The following is a 21,375-nucleotide window of genomic DNA, read 5'->3' as shown; positions in this document are numbered from 1 at the left end:
TTCTGAAAAATTGGGAATAAAAAATTAATTATCTTATTGCTCGATTTCATCCAAGGTATTAAAAGAGACTATATGTTGTAGTCTATGTAGATTTGATTTGAAGTAATTAATAATAAAATAGATACAAATTATTAATGTAACTGGTAAAAATATATTTTAGGGTAGATGTACATAGATTATAGCACAGTTAATACATTGTAAAGCGTGGATAATATTGCCCCTTTATCAATGTTCATGCTTGGATATTTAAATTGACAATGGTTCAATACTTTGTGCTTCAAGACCAAATTTTTTTGCTTTGATGGCTACAATACAATAGCGTTAAATATTAAAAAGAGAAATTGATAGATATACTGCATCTATTATTTCACTTCTCTCTCTATTTTTCTCCCCCATGGATTTCTCTTCTAATATTCTCTCCCCTCTATCCTTCTCTCCTCTAACACCTCTATCGTGTCCGCTCCTCTCTCTCTACTCTCTCTTTTCTCTTCATCACCTTTCTATAACTCTTTTTTACGATCTCTCTCCACCCTCTTTTCTCTCGCTATTGTAACTCTCTGTCATCGTTATCGCCACTGTAACTCTCTCCTCTCTTTCTTTTCTCTTTTTCTTCTCTCTCATCCATAACTCTCTCTCCTTCTCTCCCTCTCTCTCTCTCTCTCTCTTATATATATTTATATATATATATATATATATATATATCCATATAAGACTATATGTATACGCATGAATAAAATATCTTAAATAATCTTAAATATTAAAAAAATTAATGGATGCACTACATGACCTATTATCTCGCTTCTCTCTCTACCTTTCTCCCCATGATTCTCTCTTCCTATGTTCTCTCCCCTCTTTCGCTCTCTCCTTTGTCCTCTCTATTGTGTCTCTCTCTACTCTCTTTCTCTTTCTCGCCTCTCTACAACTCTTTTTAACGATCTTTCTTCTCTTTCTCTTCCATAACTCTCTCTCATTTCTATCTCTCCAGTCTAAAACTATCTCTTTCTCTCCTCTCTCTCATGTCATCTTCTCTCTCGTATGTCCGTATAAGACTGGGTAGAATTTTTTTTCCTTCTTACAAAGTGCTGACAAACCATAAGAAAAAGTCTAATTTTTTTATTTCCATGTTTTTCTCTCCTCATTTTTCTTATAAAATTTTTTTTTTTTTTTTTGGGTCCCAGACAAAGCTTAAAACTATATCTAAATTGAAGGGAGGAACAAAAATTTGTTTAATGAGGAAAGGAAAAAAAGAAAGGAAAATATTTGTTAAGATTTATTGTTTGAATAAGTAATCAACGAAATAAAATGAAAAAATACGAAAGATAATAAATATTCTTATACAATAATAATATAAATAATTTTAAAATAATAAAGAATTTATTAAGAGTATTTTCCATTCTGTTCATTTTAAATAATTTCGGAAGAAAAAGATATATGATTGATATAAAAGAAGCAATTCCTTTTGTTTCCTTTTATTTTCTATCCTTTCCTCACCATAATTTATTTGTTATTATTTCAATCCAAATAAAATGTAAAAATATTTTTAAAAAATCATGAATTACTGTGTATATAAGTTTAATTATAAATTATTAAAGATAAAATAGATAAAGGTAAAAAAAAAAAAAATTAAAATGAGCGTGGAAAATATTGTGCAGCATATATTTGTAACGTGGATAAAATTACATTTTCAAAAAAAATAAAAAAAAAATTGATGAAATTACTAAAAAAATAATAAATCAATAAATATTTACATAAACGAAATATATATTCCGAAACTGTGTTATCAAACCAGCCTAAAACCTTGGGGTTTTACCATGAAAACAGAACCATCTGGTTGTGGCGATTACTAAAAATGTTGCTGAAAAAGCAATTACTGAATTTCGACTAATTTGGCAGAGACACACAGATTGGTAGAGAGAGAAAGAGAGAGCGAGAGAGAGAGAGACAGCTTGTTGCAGTTAAAGAAGACCTCCATAGCTGAAGTTGAAGCCCCATCGCTAACTCTTCATATTCCTAAACAATGGGGAGGTACCCTTTTCCACTCTTATCTGTTATCTTTTTCTCTCTCTGCCCTATTTTCCGTCAATTTATTTTCCTTCTATCCAAACATAATTTTCACTCATTTTTTTAATTGTTTATTGTATATAATTGTTGGTCGGCAGTAAATCGAAGCTCCATCGCCGGCCGCGGCACCACGACCGGCCGGGGCTCCATGACCAGGAGCATAGGAAGGTTGGACCAGCAACAGGAGGAGTGAAGGGATTGATAGGGTGCTTGTCCATCGCTGCTGTTGTCCTTTTGAGCTGCACGGCTACTTTGCTTCTTACGTCCACCAGCAATGGCGGTGCTCGATCTGCCGACCGTACCCTGGTTAGCCGGAAGATTTTTATTTAGATTTTAGAATTTCGATTGTAAAATCGCGGTTCTGTTTTTGGTTTCTGAGGAAATTTTGGAGAAGATGGATGGAATTTTGTTTGCGGTGAATAGAGGTTTCGTGGTTTTGAATCCTGGTACTGTTTTTAGTTTAATCTCTCTATTTGAGTTTTCGTTGTTTTATTAGTTTCCAGAAGTGCTTGCTGAATACATGAATGAATTTCTGAACTGGTAAATATCAAACGCTATTTTTATTTTGAGGCATCAAACTTTGATTCGTTTGTTCACTTTGATTCCCTAATATTCAAGATTTTGGATTTAGTGGCCTATATCGAATATGAAGTTAATAGTTTCAGAAAGCTTAAATGTTATTAACATCTTTATTCGGTGGAAATGACAAAATTGTAACAAAATGTTTACTTAATAAGAAAAAGGGAATGAAATAATATGGTTATGGTTGTTAATCGTCACTGAAAATTATATGCATCCCTTTAGATTCCATATTAAACTTTCCTTCAAAAGCTGTTATTGTTTCATTTATGTAATAACCATATAAAAGCAGCTCAATATAGAAGAATTTTGGAATAGTGCTGATTCTGGTGGTTGGATACCATTATCAGCTCCACGCTCTGAATGGCCTGGTAAGTTCTTATTTTCTCACAATATTATGCTACTACAAATAATGTGTGAAATTATTTATTTATTTATTTATATGTTTCATTGGGCAGCTCCACCTAGTGAGACTAGTGGTTATCTTCAAGTACGCTGTAATGGTGGTTTCAGTCAACAACGCATTGCAGTTTGTATCTTTTATTTTCAGCTATAAATTATAATTACTTTTTCATGCATATTTGTACCTGAAGATATTTTCCTCTAATTACTCTCTTGGAAGTTTTAGATATGTAATGCGGTTTTAGCTGCACGAATCATGAATGCCACCCTTGTGCTGCCAGAGTTGGATGCAAACTCCTTTTGGCATGATAATAGGTATATATTTTCCTACTTTTATTTATTTCATAATAACTTATTCTTTTTAACTTGTTGTGGTCGCTGTTGTAATTGCATAATTAATCTCTTTATTTAGACAAGCTTTTTTTTTCACGTGAAAACTGTCTGAAGTCCAGGAAGGAGTTGTTTAGCAAACTCAAAATATTTGGTTTGGGGTAAGAATTAGTTGCGTGTTTTTGTTAAATATTCAGAATTAGGTTTCAATACTGTGCATCCAAAGGAGACTAGGTGAATAACATTGCAATAAAAGAAAGTAAACTGGATAGATGTGCTCAAATATAATTTGTATGTGGACTGGTTTTGGCACTGGAAAACTTTACATCTCTTTTTTGACTTCTTTCTCAGGAACATAAAGTACTAATCCCTTGTTTGATATTGTTTAAAAAAGTGAACTCTTCTGAGTCATTTTTTAGCTGCATTTTCATGCATTCTTGATGTTGAGCATTTTAGTTCTCTCCCATGGACTGACCAAGTAGTGAGGCAAGGATTATTTTAAGTTTAAAACATAATCTGTCTCCTTGTTACATTTTTGAGCTTCTATCCCTGCACTACAATTACTTTTATTTGCTTGTAGGACTGTTGGTCATAATGATGCGTAATACACTGTTTGTTGGTTAATAAAATCTGGTCTTTATGAGCTCTTCTTTATTATCTGGTGGATTAAGTCATAATATCATTGCTCTGTGCAGTGGTTTCCACGGTATCTATGATGTTGAGCACTTTATCAAAGTGCTGAGGTATGATGTACATATTGTGGAAAGCCTACCAGAATTTCGCAAAAATGGAATGACTAAAAAGATAAAAGCTTTGCAGGTAGAGTGTTAGTTTCTCTTTTCTATTGCAATTATTTGATAATCGTGATTGTTACCTTATCTCCTGTTTTGTTTCCTTACCAGATTAATCCCCCTAGAGATGCTCCTGTTAGTTGGTATACTACTGTTGCTCTAGAGAAAATGATACAGCATGGTGCTATCTACCTCACTCCCTTTTCACATCATTTGTCAGAAGAAGTTGACAACCCTGAGTACCAAAGGCTAAGGTGCAGGGTTAATTATCATGCTTTAAGATTTAAGCCAGAGATTATGAGTTTAAGTCAATCAATAGTTGATAAGCTCCGTACACAAGGCCGCTTCATGTCTATACATCTTCGGTTTGAGATTGATATGCTGGCGTTTGCTGGGTATGTTCTTGTAAATTAATATATGCTTCTTATACAGACTTATGCCTGTATGTGCTTAAGCACAAGATGGTCAGAGAGAAATAATCAATTGGTTTATTTTATGTGATCAAAACTGTGCATGTCTTTCTATTTGCTTATGATACAAAAATATTGGTCGTAGGAGTGGAGTGGGCAGAACCAAGTATAGAAATTATTGATCTTTTTACGAAGATTAAGACTTTTAGATTCCCTTCTTCATTTTGGACCAGTTTTATCACTACTACCAATTGTAACTGCTTCGGGAGAATATATATATATATATATATATATATGTATATTTTTTGGTGAATGTGTTTTCCACAGTCTAATTATTTATTTAAGTTCAGCCAAAACCGTAGTATATTGGCTTTTGATGATGGATACTCTGTTTAGGTTTTGCATGTGAACTAGGGATGATTTTGGGGATTTTGATGAAAAATTAACATGTTGCTAAGTCATTCAATTTAGTTTAGTGCTTTTATTTTTGGTTTTGGAAAGGTGGATAAATCATCATTAGTTGGGATAAGTGTTGTTGATTTGTATGAACGAAGAAATGGGCATGGTATATGGTATTGTTATTATATATATGTGGATTGACATACAAAGTCTTTAAGTAAACCTTTGCATGCCTTGTACGCAGTAGATCACAATTTGGGCTTATTTATACATGGAGGATTCTCCTTTTTGAAGCTTAATCAGATGAGGATATGGTTTTTTTTTTCTATAGTGATTGAATTCACATTTTTACATGTTTGGACAAGATTATAGTTTGTAATAATATCTAATATTGGTTATTATCTGCAGGTGCTTCGACATTTTCACCCCTGCACAGCAAAAGATATTAAAGAAATATCAAGAAGAAAATTTTGAACCAAAAAAGCTAGTTTATAATGACAGGCGGGCCATTGGGAAATGTCCCTTAACTCCTGAAGAGGCAATTTTTTTACTTGCTTGTCAATCTCCTGATGAAACAAAGGATTAGTTTGAGTTGGAAAATTACACTTTTACTTATAATTTAGTATAAATTAAATTACTGTACACTGCCCATAAAGAGGTGAAGAAAATCACTTTATTTGTGTCTTTAGTGACTTTTTGTGTAGCACATGGGACGCTGCAATTAAAAGACTTTTTGACTGTTGTAACTGCAGGTTGGCCTTCTTTTACGTGCAATGGGGTTTGACAGTTCTGCCAGGATATACCTAGCAGCTGGTGAATTATTTGGTGGTGAGAAATTCATGAGACCATTTCGATCTCTGTTCCCATACGTTGAGAACCATAGCTCTGTGGATCCCTTTGAAGACCTTGCAGGAAACATCAGAGGATTGTTAGGACCCGCTGTGGATTACATGGTCTGTCTGCTCTCTGATATTTTTATGCCTACTTATGATGGCCCCAGCAACTTTGCCAATAATCTTCTTGGACACCGCTTGTACCACGGCTTCCTTACTACACTGAGACCTGACAGAAAGGGTCTTGCTCCAATCTTCATTGATCGGGAAAAAGGAAAGACGGCGGGTTTTGAAGAAGCTGTTAGGCAAGTCATGCGCAAAGCAGACTTTGGTGGACCTCACAGACGGATCTCACCTGAGTCATTCTATACAAATTCTTGGCCGGAGTGTTTCTGTCAACTGTCACCACAGAATCCTGCTGATAAATGTCCAGTTAATGTCTTAGAGATTTTGACTGGTGATCTAGATTCCTCAGACCCATCAGAACAGGATCTGTAACAGAAATATGAGAAATTTGGCCTCAGAATTAGGGTTATTGTTTTTACCAACATACTAGTGAACCATTATATGTCAGACTGATCAGACACATACTATGTTCCACATTGCTCTCTCTCTGTCTCTCTATTGGAATCCTGGCTTCTTTCCATTTAAGTCTTATATTATGTGTTTTATATTGTTTTAACCTATGTAGGTTGGGATGCTGGCATGTTTTCGCTATATTAAGTTGCTTCATCTTTCAAATGCATTATTTTGGAGATTATTGTTGCCCAGTAGGCTCACGATACTGTAGGATTTGTATACTACATATGGAGAAAATATCAGTTACTTTACACGGCTCTTCTGATCATGCACATACCAAATTATAAGGGTGTAGAAAAACCAATTAACTGGTCAAAATGACAATAATCCAATCTAATTTATTAGGATCGGTTATTTTATAGTATATGGATTTGATCTATTTAATTTTAAAAATTAATGGGGGTGTATTCAATTTAGAATTTGAAGGATTTTAAAAGTTTTTAAAAATTTAGAGGTATTCGATTTAGATTTTAAAGGAGTTCATATAAGTCTAATGACATTCAATTAAGATTTTGATGGATTTTATAAATGTTCATTAAAATCTAAGTGTATTCAATTAGAACTTTGTAGAATTCTTTTAAAATCTGGTGGTATTAAAAAAGTCATTGATTTTAAAAGACTTTAAAAAATGATGGATTTTAATGGATTTGAAAGGATTTTAACAATGAAATTGTGAAGGAAACTATCAATATGAAATCCAGCCTTAAACGTAGAGATTTCGTTTGATTCTTATAAAATTTTTATGGAATCTGTAGAATTCCATAACAATTCATCAAATTCTTTAAAGTCTATATCTTATTTTAAATCCATCAAACTCTAAATTGAATACATCCCCCTAAATTTTGATAATTGAATTATTTTGGATCAGTTAAAAAATAGAAAATAAAACTAATCCAAACTAAATCAACTATAATAGAAAATAAAACTAATCCAAACTAAATCAACTATAATATAATAATTAAAAAATATATATTCAAGAGAAATTAGTAAAATATTGTGTTTTTTATTTTATTTAATTTTTATATTGGTTTGCATTATTTAATTTTCAATTATAATTGATACATTATTTTAATCAATTTTGTTATTGTTTTATTTTAAAATAAATATTTTCATTTTTCAAAATGTTGAGAGATTTTAATAATTTTAGCTATCTTACACTAGTAAAAAATGATAAAATCCAAAGTTTTAACTTTTTAGTGACTAAAATTCTAAAATTCAAAATTTACAGATCTAAGTTTAAAATCTAATTTAAAACTAATCATCCAATTGAATCCAAACTTATTATTATTAAAATCGATTTAGATTGGATTGAAAATTACTAAACAAATTAGTAATTAGATTGGATTAATTATTGTGAAAATAGGTCAATCTCAAATAGAAGAAGACTATAAACCTATTTACTATATCTTTTTGAGTTCTGTGGCTTGACCAATGCATGTTGCAATATATTTATTTAAAATTGTATTAAAAAAAAATTTATTTGTGTCACACTTTCTTCTTGCATTTAATTTTCATATTATTTTAAATTCACCTTTTAAGCCTTTTTTTTTTTTTTGATATTGTCTTTATGTAATTGGAAAATTTTCAGCAGGTCTCTAAGTTATTTAAAATAGTTTATAATTAAAAGTTAAAAGTCTAAATAAAAATAATTAAAATGTACTAAAATTGAAAATTAATAAAATTTAAATAATAAAATTAAAATATATAAATAATTAAAATGATGTGAAATACCAAATAAACAGTTATATAATTATGCCAACAAAACAAAATTATGTAAAATAAATAAATAAATAAATAATTTAGTACACGACAGCTAGACATTGTCAGCTAATCGTCGTGTTTCCATTATAAATTCTAATAGTAAAAATCTTATACACACACACATTAAAATCATATAATTACTGTTTGTTTTGAAATTTATAAAAACAGAGAATAAATTATTTGAAATATAATAAAGTTAAAAAATTTAAATAAGAAATAATCAAAATATACGAATAACTAAAATTATATGAAATACCAAACAAACATTAATATAATTATGCCAACCAAAAAAATTTTATGAAATTTTTTTTTTTTTTTTGTAATTTTGGCTGTCGTGTTTGATGCTCGTATATCATGCCAAAGCCTTCACGTACCTAGCTGTTGCGTGCATTGGAGCATAATCAGCCACAGCTAGAATTCTACGCGACGAGTAGCTGCCGTGTAATATCTTTGCACTAAGCAGATTTCCTACTGGCTTTCATACATTGCAATTTTACTTGTTATTTTATTATTATTATTATTATTATTATTTTCCTAAGAGATCCTAGTTAGACCTAGCTAGACTTGCATTTTGGAAGTCACTCAAATTTGGGTGCCTAGTTCAATTTTGTATTTTGTATTTTTTTTTTCCTTATATTAATCCATATCATTAAAAAAAAAAAATCATAAATATTATATAGAAACTCTCAATTATGTCTTATTTCCTTCAATCATTCGAAGCATTAATTATGATTATGATTTGTTTTAGGCAAGCTAACCAATAATATAGGAAAATGAAAACGGGCCGCTGTACCTTCCTTTGCAAGCATCAGACAACATATTCAGGTGATTAATTTATTGCAGCATTTAATCAAGCCTGTGTTTTGCTTGTATTGTTAAGAAAATTCCCGCAAACTTAAGTTTTTAGATTCCCAATTTTGTGAACTTCAAAAATCTTCAAAAACTAATACAATTACAATTGTTTCCAAAAATATCAACCACCATGCGTGATGAGGTCACTTATTTTGCGATTTTTGATGAGGTCACTTATTTCCAATTTTCAAAGTTCAATTGTTTTCAAAAATATCAACCACACTTAGTCGAGTCAGATCTCTCTCCATTATATACAGAGTATGCGGATCCAAGAACAAGGAGCAACTTATAATATATTTAATATTAATTAGTGAGATTTTATAATAAAATTATCAAAAATTAATTGTCATGGCCCACCTCCCCTCTCATCAGCTATCAGCTTTGGGTTTAATAAAATCACCACGTGATAACATCTCGTATTAAGGGTAAAACAAATTATATTCGTAAATTTAATTAAAAATATTCATAAAAAAAATAACTAACCAAAATTTCCTAAAAGTAGTTTGTTGCCTTTCTTATTTGTCTCTCTCTTTTTTCTAGAAAAAAAAAAAGTTACAATAAGCGTATTTAGATTTTTCTTTTGATAACCAATATAAGATGATTTTATTTTTATATTAATATTGGTGATCCTCATGAATCAATCTCAATTTTTAATAAACACATCTTCTCTAATAGTTACGGGCATTTTATATCAAACGATGCATGTCAGAACCCGTCCAGAATACTTCCCCGGAACCCTAGACAAGCCCTGATCTCAGGGAAATACCACCGAACCTTCCAACGGAAAATCCGGCAGCACCTCCCCTAAGGATAGGACTAACCAAAAATTACCTGCACTGAAAACACACTTCTATAAACATCCCCTTATTCCTCCCACAATACTACAAATTGATTCCACAAATTTACAGCTCTTTAATGTGGAATTTATACAATGACAGATAAGAAGTAATACAGGATGGAGAGGAAAAAGGGAAGAAATACTTCTTGAACTTTCGGCAATGAGCTGAGATGTCGGGCTCGCCCCGGACGATCAACGTCTCCCAACCTGAACCTAGGGGAATGGAATTTAAGAGTGTGAGATGCTAATCATCTCAGTGAGTGACCCTATCTACTGTACACCTTTAATATTAATAGTATACCAAATAAAGGGATTTAATAAATCAATACCGAACAATTAAATAAATAAATAAATAAATAATTGAGATAACAATTTCTCTCAAAACCCTCACTATTCACTCCGTTGGAAATGTTCCCCTTTTAAAACATTTTCACAAAACTCGATATTCGTACTTCCCGAAAACCAAGGGACCAAATAATTTGTACTCTTTGGGGTTTGAAATTTCTATCCGAAAAAAATTTGTACTTGACGCACCACACCATATACCAGTGATGCCCTCCGATACCCAACGTCCTGAGCACCGACTGGCGGGGAGATTAAAGAGAGAAACTTGCAAACGGCACTTCGGCGTTCCAACAGTACCGCTGCTGAAACCATCATCCCGGCCAAGGAGGGGGGCGGCTGTGTGCACTATATAAGACTTGCCTGCCCACGGTCCAATGGCAACTACGGGAGAAATAATACTTGTGCGCTGAACCACATATACATATACCAGAACACCAATATTGTGTGAATGGGTCTAAAATAATTATTAAACCAACCGTACCGTTTTCCAAAATTACCGTGAGAAATATACCAAAATTTCTCACTTACCATCCCACATATTTTTATTTAACAAATCGGTACGAAAACGTCGATAACAAACAAACCATACCTTTTCTCGAAATACGAGATTCAACAATTGAAATACCGCGGACATAATTTATAAAATTAAACCACCAACTTAAACAAATATTTTCATAAAATATTTAACCCAATTATGCCTGAAAAATAACACTTAAAACCACGTACGATTATTACTGAAATATACTTTGCTCATGCACAATAAATAAATTAAACCACAATAAAATAATACTCGGGAAATTCTTAGTAACCCAAAATTCCGTTTAGTATCAATGGGTAAAATATATATAAAATAATATTTTTTCTCGACTATATTTAAATTCCACCACATGAGCATAATTTCAGATACCAATTTAACAGCAATTAAATATAATTAATTATCCCAAAATATTTATTAAAGGTGGGTCACTCACCTGGAGCACGCAATTAAACCATGATTCACCATGGGATCAATTCTACTACTCACCGGTGCTCCTAGAACAAAATCCACAGACAGTCAAATAAATTAATATTTTATTCTGGTAGATAATACCCGGTACCCAGGGGGTCAAACACAAACGTTATCCAAAATTGACAAATAATATACCGAATCGAAGCTTGAGCAACGAAGATTACAAATCCAGTCTCCATCATATCTCGCAAACCGGAGGTGGCCGGAATTTGGCCGGAAAGCTTCGGCCGGTTTTCAATTCATCGTATCTCGCAAACCGCTTTGAAGTTTTGAGATTGGAGGCCATATTTGAACTCAGAAGGGTCGAAAATGGTGGAATAGAGGTATAGGTCGGGCTGGGTTGGTCGGAAACGGCGAGAATCGCCGGAAAATTTCAAGTCGCCGCCGCGGACTTCACCGGCCCGATCTGGGCACGTCCGGCGGCGACTGGCCGGAAATTTGGAGGCTGAGGTCGCGGAGAGCTGGGCTTCACCGGTGGCCGGCGCATGTGGCTTTCTGGCGACTGAAATCCGGCCAAACGGTCGGTCAAACAGGGAGAGGGAGAGAGTCAAAGGAGAGAGAGAGAGAAAAATTTCTACGTTTTGTTTTGTCTCTGTCGGGCTCAGGGAAGAAGAAGGCAAGAAAAGGAAAGGAAAGGAGAAGGTGTTTTCCCACGTGGGGAAAAGAAAAGAAAAGGAAAAAAGAAAAGAAAAAGAAATAATTTAAAATTAATTAAATAATATTAATAATAATATTATTATTTAAAATAATAATAAAATAATATGATATTACACGTGGTTGACATGTGGCTTCTCAACATGGTGACATATGGTCACCTTCATTTAGTCATACGTGGCACATCATTACGCGTTTAAAAATAATATTAAAATAATACGGTGTTTGAAAAACTTTACAGGTCCATAACTTCCAAACCACATGTTTAAATCGGACGTGTCGCTAGTCTATGGACTCATATCGATGAGCACTTCACAACCATGCATGAGTCAAAGCTCAACCTTACATGAATAAAAAGTCAACTTCGGCACCCCTTGGACAGTTTGGACATCAACTTGTTTTGCTTATAACTTTCAAACCGTTGCTTCGTTTTCAACGTCCTACTAGTCTACGAACTCGTGCCAACGTGTACTTCGTAACGGTACCTCAGTCAACCTAGAATTCCAATCGGGTCAAAAAGTCAACTTTTGACCTCTTCGGTCAACGATCAACAGTCAACCTCGGTCAACGTGCAAAAATTCCGACATGGTTCGGGACGGGGTGTTACAATGCATTAATGAGTAAAACCATATAATTAAAAGGATCTCATAATTCTTGGCTGAGTTTAATGGACAATTTTGAATTTTTAATGCAATATATAGTCGATTACGGCTTGTTTGGTAAAAAAAAAGAGTAACCAAAGATAACTGATTTTTAGAATTTAGTTTCTTGAGAATTTATTTATTTATTTATTTTTTTGGTAAGTAAAAGGAAAATTGGAACATATAAGTAATTAAATTTAATATTATATAATAAATTAAAGATTAATATATATTTTAAAAAAAATTTAAAACTATTTTTTTTAGAATTTTCAAAATGATATTTATATAGATGAGAATAACTTTCTCACATATTTTTTTATATTGGTGGAAATCTAATTTCTTGGATCCGTATTTTTTCATTTCAAAATAAATATCCAAACAAAAAATAAAATCATCACTTTTCCGAAAAAATTAATGGATAAAATTAATTTTCCACTAATTTTCCCTTTACTTAAACATGCCGTTAAAGTTAATTTGTCTTTTTATTTTATTATATATTTTTTTTTACTATTTTTCTACCAAGGTGATCCTAATATGCTACTAGCATACTTGGGGAATTAACAGCAATTTTATATACATATACATATACATACATATATATATATATATATTTCCGGCCAAAAAATAAATAAATATATATATATATATTTTTTGAAAGGAGAAATATTTTTAATGTAAATCCTATTTTCAATTTATTATAACTTCATCATGAAGAAGTTATTTATTTATTTATATAATTTTCAAATTCACTTTCACCTTCCATATATCGTTACAATGCCGTCGTCTTTCATTTAGTTTATTTTCCTTTTGTCAACATTGATCTTTATAATGTAACAAAAGACTTTAAAGCCAAATAGTCCTTGAAATTTAAAAGGCACATTAAAAAGAAATACTCCAAAAAAAAAAAAACTAATAAATAATTTCAAAAAAAAAAAAAAAAAAGAGAAGAAGAAGAAGAAAACATAGGCATTGACAAGTTCGTTGGGGCCCTCACGAGAGGCTGACCGACCGTCAAATCCAATATCTGTGGAGATCAAGAAGAAAGTCAACGTGGATAATTGACTAGAAAATCCTGAAGCCGTACACCAAACACTATGTATAACAAACTAAGCCTTCACTCTGCCAACACGTCTACATTACTTTTACGAGTACTTCTCTGTTCTCTCTCTTTCTCTCTCTCTCCCTCTCGCCCTCTCGCAAGAAACACCAAAAACATCTGTCATCTTCTCCAAGAAACACACAGAACTCTTCAATGGTGAAATCTAGTTGCTTTTATCTACAGCAGTATGTGTTTTTCATCTTCTTGGGTGCCATCGTTTCTTATGCCAGACCACAAGTACCTCCTCGTCAAGGTAATAACTGTTTTATCTTCTCCATTCAACCTCAATTTTCTTCGTTGTTTTTCTCTGTTCTTTGATATGGCGATGAAAATTTCGCTCCAAATCTTCCCTGCATTGGAAAAATTCGGCTTAAATATATAAAATCCACATACAATTTCCATTTCTTTCTTTTCCATCTCAGAATAAAGTTTCAATAAAACAAATTAAAAAGCTTGTTCTTTTCTGTTCCAAACGAGCCCCACTGAACAAATTCTCGCACAGAGTTGAGTCATGTTAATTGTTTTCATTCAGTCACTTTCTTGGCAACCATTTGAATCTCTGTACAAAGCCAAGCAATCTGACAGCATTATACCCAGACTGGAATTTTTGTTTTTTTGTTTTTCTGTCTTTTTTTTGTATCATCGTAATCCAACAAAGAAAAAGCTTTTTCTGTTTTGTCTTAGACAAATTTCCAAGGAAACGATTTATTGGATTTAGTTGGCTTTTTTTTTTTTTTTCCCTCCCACCATTTTCATTGTTTTCCTTCGGGTTTTTTTCTTGCTAACCAAACAAGAAGAAAAGAAAAATCTAACATTCTCTAACATATTTATAATGCAGAGCCGAGCTACCTGAGGTTCGCGTTCAACGCCACGGACTTACCCTTGGAGGACTACTACGACTACATGGTCATCGAAGACGGCACCGCCAGTTGCCCATTGGCGGCCAGTCTCTCCCACACATTCCAAGTACTCTTGCATGAACGTGGTGGAATCGCACGCGGCAAGCCCAACCTCATGATCCAAGTGAGAAAGTTATTGTTGACTGATAAAGGAAAGTTGTTTTTTATTGAATAAGAAACTAATATTTATATACATGTACAGTTGGTGTAGATGACTACAAATGAGTAATGATAAAAACTATTTACAACAGATAAGGGAATCTTGAAGATAGACTCACATGAACTACTAATCTCTATCATGCCCCCTCAAGCTAAGTGTGGAAAGAACACTTAGCTTGGGTCGAAGAAACTGTAACCTTTGTTTGGACAGTGGCTTGGTGAGAGCATCAGCAATTTGCTCTTTGCTGGAAATGTGACACACAAGCAGATCACCTTGAGACACCTTTTCACGGACAAAGTGGAAGTCAACCTTGATATGTTTCATCTTAGAGTGAAGAATAGGGTTGGTACAAATGTACGTAGCACTCACATTATCACAATAGATGACTGGAACTTGAGGTATAGCTAATTTTAACTCAGATAACAAAGATCGAAGCCAGCATAATTCAGATGTAGTCGTAGCAACCGAGCGGTACTCTGCTTCAGTAGAGGAACGAGAGACCGTACGTTGCTTCTTGGACATCCAAGAAATTGGGTTGGAACCAAGATACATGACATATGCAGAGGTTGAAGTACTGTCATCCTTATTACCAGCCCAATCAGCATCGCAAAACGCATGAAGAGAGGTGTAAGAAATAAACCAAAGGAACTTGTACCTTTAAGATACCGAAGAAGTCTTTTGACAGCAGCCCAGTGAGTTTCAGTAGGCTTATGCATAAATTGAGACAATTTATTGACAGCAAACGAAATATCAGGACGAGTCAGAGATAGGTATTGAAGACTTCTAACAACCTGGCGATACTGAGTGGCATCGGTCAGATTAGTTCCATCCATGAGAGTTAGAGTAGCAGAGGTTGACATTGGCGTGGAAACTTCTTTTGCATCTAGATATGTGTCTTAGCCAAGAGATCATGAATGTATTTTCTTTGTGTCAGAAGTAGGCCATCTGTACGTGAAGTTACCTCAACTCCAAGAAAAAAATTCAAACCACCAAGATCTTTAAGAGAGAAGACATTCGAAAGAGCTTTAACAAAGGTAGAGAGGGCAGAAGAATTATTTCCAGTCAAAAGAATATCATCCACATATACCAGCAGATAAAGAATGATGTCTGAATGGTGAAAAATAAATAGAGAAGCATCAGATATAGAATTGACAAACCCATATGAGAGAAGGAAGGTCTTCAATTCTGTATACCATGCTCGGGGGGCTTGCTTTAACCCGTATATTGCTTTCTTGAGCTTGCAGACATGGGTCGGCCGAGTGGAATCAATGAACCCTTGAGGTTGCTTCATGTACACCTCTTTATTTAGATGGCCATGGAGAAAAGCATTGTTAATGTCAAGTTGCCTCAATGGCCAATTTTTAGTTAAAGCAATTGACAAAACAATTCGGATGGTTGCTGGCTTTATGACTGGACTAAATGTTTCTGAATAATCAATGCCTGGTCGCTGATGAAACCCCTTGGCAACTAAGCGAGCCTTATACCTGTTTATGGTACCATCTGAATTTCTCTTAATTCTGAACACCCACTTACTACCCACCAGATTATATTTGGAACTAGGAGGAACCAATTCCCACGTACCATTTTGAACTAATGCATTAAACTCATCAGACATTGCAACACGCCAATTTTCATCTTTGAGCACCTGGGAGACAGTTTGGGGCTCAATCTCTGAAAGCTGTGAGTGAGAGGTTGCCATATAGAAATCAGAGAAAAGCTTGGGCTTAAAAATATTATTAAGAAACCTGGTTCGCATGGCATGCGTGCGATCAGTGAATTTTTTTCTTTGTGAGCTCGGTGGGTTCAGAGGAAGATGTGATGACATGTGAGGAGATATACCATGAGAAAGACCTGCTGCTTCCTGTGGACCAAACAACGGAGGCACTGTTTGAGTGGCATGCTGTGACAGAGTAGGTGGAGATGGAGAAGGTGACTTAGAAGAAGGAATATCACGTGGGGATAGCTTTTGATAAGAACTAGTGGGAGTAGGTGAAGAAAGAGTATTTGATGTAGAAAAGGAAGCATCACGTGGGATTAGGTGGAGAAAGAGAAGTTGATTTAGAAAAGGAGTCATCATGTGGGGTTAGGTGGGGAGAAGAATTCCTAGTGGGAGTAGGTGGAGAAAGAGAGGTTGACTTAGAAAAGGAAGGTTCACATGGGAGTCGGTTGTGAGAAGATATAGAAGAGATAAAGGGAACTGTTGTGTGCGGGCCACACATATAAGGAATAGATAAATCCCAAGTATTAATATTTTTGGAATTATGGGGATAGACCGATTAAGAGTTATATGGGAATATGGATTCTACAAAGGTAACATGCCTAGAAATATAATATTTTTTTAGAGATAAATCATAGCATTTATAGGCACTTTGATTAGGTTGATATCCTAAGAACACACAGGGTGTGGATGTGGCTTCTAATTTGTGTCTGTTATATGGTTTGATCCAAGGATAATAAAGACAACCAAAAACCTTTAGATGATGATAATTGGGTGGTTTTTGAAAAAGAATTTCAAATGGGGATTTTAGATGAAGAGTAGGAGTAGATAACCTATTAATTAAATAGACTGCAGTTTGAAAACTATGAGACCAAAATTTTAATGGTAATCCAGCATGAGATAATATTGCTAAACCAGTTTCCCGAACATGTCTATGACATCTTTCTGCATAACCATTATGCTCTGGTGTATGGGGTGGGGATAAAAAATGAGTTATACCAGTTTGTTCAAAAAAAGATTTTAATTTGATGAATTCACCACCATTATCTGAGTAAAAAGATATAATATTCGTGTCAAAAAATTTTTCCACATTAGTTTTGAATTTTGCAAAAACAGAATAAACCTCAGACTTTTGTTTTAATGGATAAAACCAGATATACTTAGTGAAATGGTCAACAAAAATGACATAATATTTAAATCCATCAATTGAGGTTATAGATGCAGGACCCCATACATCAGAGTATAATAATTGTAAAGGTTTAGAACTGGTCATAGAAGAAATATGAAAAGGAAGCTTATGAGCTTTATTACATTTGCATGGATTACAAATAAATTTTTTAAGGATGAGACAAGCAAAGAAAATGAAGAAATTAAATGATTTAAAATTTTATTGGAGGGATGGCCCAAACGAAGATGCCAATCCTTGTAGGAAGTCTTGACACTAGAAAAAGAGATAAACGGTGGAGGAACAGTAGAATGGGGAGGAGAAGGCCACTCATAGATACCTCCTTTATTTGGTCCTTGAAGTAGAGTCATTCCCGTTGGTATATCCTTCACAATAAAACCAGTGGGTGAGAATTCAATTGTGGCATTGTTATTATGGCAAAATTTAGAAACAGACACCAGATTGCGAGTCATTTTTGGCACACAAAGAACATTTGACAGTAGAAAAGATATATTATGAGCAGGAATATGAGCTGTACCAATATGAGTAATATTTAAAGCATTACCATTGCGAACCATAATTGCATTTGTTCCATCATAGTCAGAATGGGCATTCAGATTGTGGAGATCATTAGTGACATGGTGAGAGGCACCTAAGTCAAGAAGCCAAGATGTTTGGGGTAGGTTCTGGATAGGAATTGAGTGATCCTGCTGACTGGAGTAATAGGCTTGCGGCATTTTGTGAATTCGAGGGGTGGGTAGAAAACCAGGCTGGGGATTATAAGTCCACTGTTGTTTCAATTGTGGACAAAATATGGCGGAATGACCCTGTTGACCACACAACTGACAGCGCCCTCGATAGCCTCCAAAGGTAGAAGAACGGGAAAAAGTACGAGTAGAATGAGATCTGGTACCAAACTTCTTTTGCGGATTGCGAGGGAAGGTGTTAGGACCATTATTTTTATTAGCAACATGAGCAATCATGGGAGAGTCTTCAGGAGTGGAAATATTGGACTTTTGAATGTAGGCTTCATATTATAGCAAACGTTTATGGAGATCTTCAAATGAGATCTCTGTATCCCTTGATCTCAAGGCAGCAGAGATTTCTTTTAGATCATGATTTAAGCCATTGAGTACATAAATTGTTATCTCTTCATCTTTGAGTGGTTCATTAAATAAGGCTAATTCATCTGCTGCGGCTTTGATTTCAAACATATAAGTTGTGATACTGCGTAATCCTTGTGGTCGAACAAGCTTTTCCCGAAGTCGAATGATGCGTGATCGAGATGGCTTGGCATAAGTGAGACATAGCTTGCTCCATAACTCACGGGATGTTTTAGATGAAGCCACCATTGATGCAAGGTCAGCAGACAGAGAGGCAAGGAGAGATCCAAAAAGAAGCTGATCTTGCTGAGTCCAAAATAAATATGGCTGGTTGGAGGATTGGGAAGGACAAGGTAGAGAGCCATCAACATAACCGGTAAGTGCTTAACCATAAAGGAGAGCATCCCACTTTGCTTTCCAAGTGAAGAAGTTAATTGGGGTGAGCCGAATTGGTGCTTGTGTAGCAACGTTAATGAAGACTAGCTTGGCAAAGTCATAGGTAGGAGTATCAGTTAGAGAAGAGTAAGAAGCAGAAGAGATGGGTGTGTGGTCAGCCATAACAAAGAAAAAAAAAAAAAAGGAAGGAAGAAAAAAAATGAAAAATTCGGCACAGATTGGATCGGAAAAAGAAACTCTGTTAGAGCTTTTAATGATCTGATACCATGAGAAAGTTATTGTTGACTGATAAAGGAAAGTTGTTTTTTATTGAATAAGAAACTAATATTTATATACATGTACAGTTGGTGTAGATGACTACAAATGAGTAATGATAAAAACTATTTACAACAGATAAGGGAATCTTGAAGATAGACTCATGTGAACTACTAATCTCTATCACCAAGATGATTTCTCATCCACCCTCGTGGAAGTCAACACCTTTGACTTTCCGGCCCATGCATTCACCTCCGAAGACGGCGTTTTGAATGCCAGCAGTCGCGTTATCAGTAGCAGCAGCGCCATTAACACCAGTTTCTACAGCCAAGCCAACATGGCCTTTTATAAGAATTTGGGGCTTAACTGGGATGTCAATATGGTCAACGAATCCTACTGGATCAAGTCCACCGTTACCGGAACACACGCCACCACCGCAGTCAGCAACGGTCAAACCAATTACTCTGATAGACATGCCACCACAGTGCCGTTGATGTCGGGTCTCAATATCGGCACATATAATTACATTGTCACCATCGGTCTTGGCACACCAAGCTTAAATTTTTCTTTGGAAATAGACACAGGCAGCGACATTACCTGGACACAGTGTCATCCCTGCGTCAATTGCTATGAACACCAGGAGCTTCTATTTGACCCTTCACGGTCAACATCACACTCCTACATCTCCTGTGGCTCCCACCAATGCTCTCTCCTGTCAGGTAAGATACAGATGTTATTTTCAGTAGCAAAATTACACAATATAATTATTACCATATATTTATTTAAAATTAATTAAATATTAATCAATGATTCAGATCACCAAAGGCAAAGTTGTAACGTTACATGCCAATACAAGGAGACATATGCTGATGGATCCCGAACAGCTGGATTTTTAAGCAAAGATAGGATAACGTTGCCGCCATCCCAAGATGCATTTGAGGGATTGATCTTCTGCTGTGGCATGGACAACCAAGGTCGTACACTAAATGGTTCTGTGGGCTTGCTGGGTTTGGGCCGGGGCATCCTATCATTTGTTGAACAAACGGCACACAAGTATAATTGTACGTTTTCGTACTGTTTGCCATCTACCTCCACCTCGTCTGGATTTTTAACATTTGGCAGAGACGAAGCTAGTGCTTCCGTCGGTGTGAGCTACACTCCATTGATAACAGTTCCCTACAGTGAATCATTGTACGGCGTATGGTTGGAGGATATTGCCATTAATGGCATTCCATTAGGAATACCATCCATTATTTTTTTATCCCCTGGCACCGTGATAGATTCTGGAACCCCTATAACTCTCTTGCCTCAAACAACATTCAATGAGCTACGTTACGAGTTTCGAAAGCAAATGATGTTCTATGGTCATAAACTTTTGCCATCAAACATTAGCAAAGGGGACACCTGTTATGACTTGACGGGTAAGAAACAAGTTTACATCCCCAAGGTAAGCCTTGTCTTCGTCGAAGGAATCACCATTGAATTGGACCCAACTGGAATTCTATATGTGTTTGAAGGTGAAGCACAGGGTTGCTTGGCGTTCAATGGTGTCCCTGACTATACCGCGCCTACAATACTGGGCAGTGTCCAGCAAAGAAAAATAGAGGTGATACACGATGTCGGGGGAGGCAGAATTGGCTTTAGGCCTTCTGCGTGTGTCTAGATATTTGGTAGCATACCATTGTTATTGTACCATGTTCCATATTGCTCCCTCTCTCTATTGGAATTTGGCTTCCATTGAAGTCTTATATAGTGTGTTTTAGGTTGGGATGCTCGCGTGTTTTTGTATTAAGAAAGAAAAATATATCAAATTTTATTTTTGTTATACTTTCTTGTTGCATTTAATTATCATATTTATTTTAAATTCACCTTTTATTTTTTTGGGTACAATGTGAAGCTTTTTTTATATTGTCTGTATGTAATTGGCAACATTTCAGCATGTCTATAAATTATTTAAAATAGTTTACAATTAAAAGTTAAATATTTAAAAAAATTCAAAATATACTTAAATTTAAAATTGAATAAAAATAACAAATTTTAAATAAAACAATAATCAAAATATAAATATAGAATTTCTCAACTATATCTCTTATTTCA

The 21,375-nt window shown here is 34.5% G+C and overlaps 2 protein-coding genes across 2 annotated transcripts; both read left to right on the top strand.

The window, feature by feature from the left end:
- The first annotated feature begins 1,806 nt into the window (after positions 1–1,806).
- LOC132800595 (O-fucosyltransferase 1-like) lies at positions 1,807–6,449 on the top strand. The gene is made up of 9 exons (XM_060814666.1): positions 1,807–2,025; positions 2,160–2,367; positions 2,933–3,011; positions 3,099–3,169; positions 3,269–3,357; positions 4,068–4,191; positions 4,275–4,558; positions 5,381–5,510; positions 5,725–6,449. The coding sequence occupies exons 1-9, from the start codon at positions 2,018–2,020 to the stop codon at positions 6,301–6,303; spliced, it is 1,572 nt and encodes a 523-aa protein (XP_060670649.1). The 5' UTR covers positions 1,807–2,017; the 3' UTR covers positions 6,304–6,449.
- Positions 6,450–19,771: 13,322 nt separating this feature from the next.
- On the top strand, positions 19,772–20,941 carry LOC132799176 (aspartyl protease family protein At5g10770-like). The gene is made up of 2 exons (XM_016026587.3): positions 19,772–19,997; positions 20,094–20,941. The coding sequence occupies exons 1-2, from the start codon at positions 19,772–19,774 to the stop codon at positions 20,939–20,941; spliced, it is 1,074 nt and encodes a 357-aa protein (XP_015882073.3).
- Positions 20,942–21,375: the final 434 nt, after the last annotated feature.

The sequence above is a fragment of the Ziziphus jujuba genome, chromosome 2 (assembly GCF_031755915.1).
Source record: "Ziziphus jujuba cultivar Dongzao chromosome 2, ASM3175591v1".
NCBI classification, from domain to species: Eukaryota; Viridiplantae; Streptophyta; class Magnoliopsida; order Rosales; family Rhamnaceae; genus Ziziphus; species Ziziphus jujuba.
Note: the sequence above shows the minus strand (reverse complement) of the source record. Positions and strands in the feature narration are given on the sequence as shown.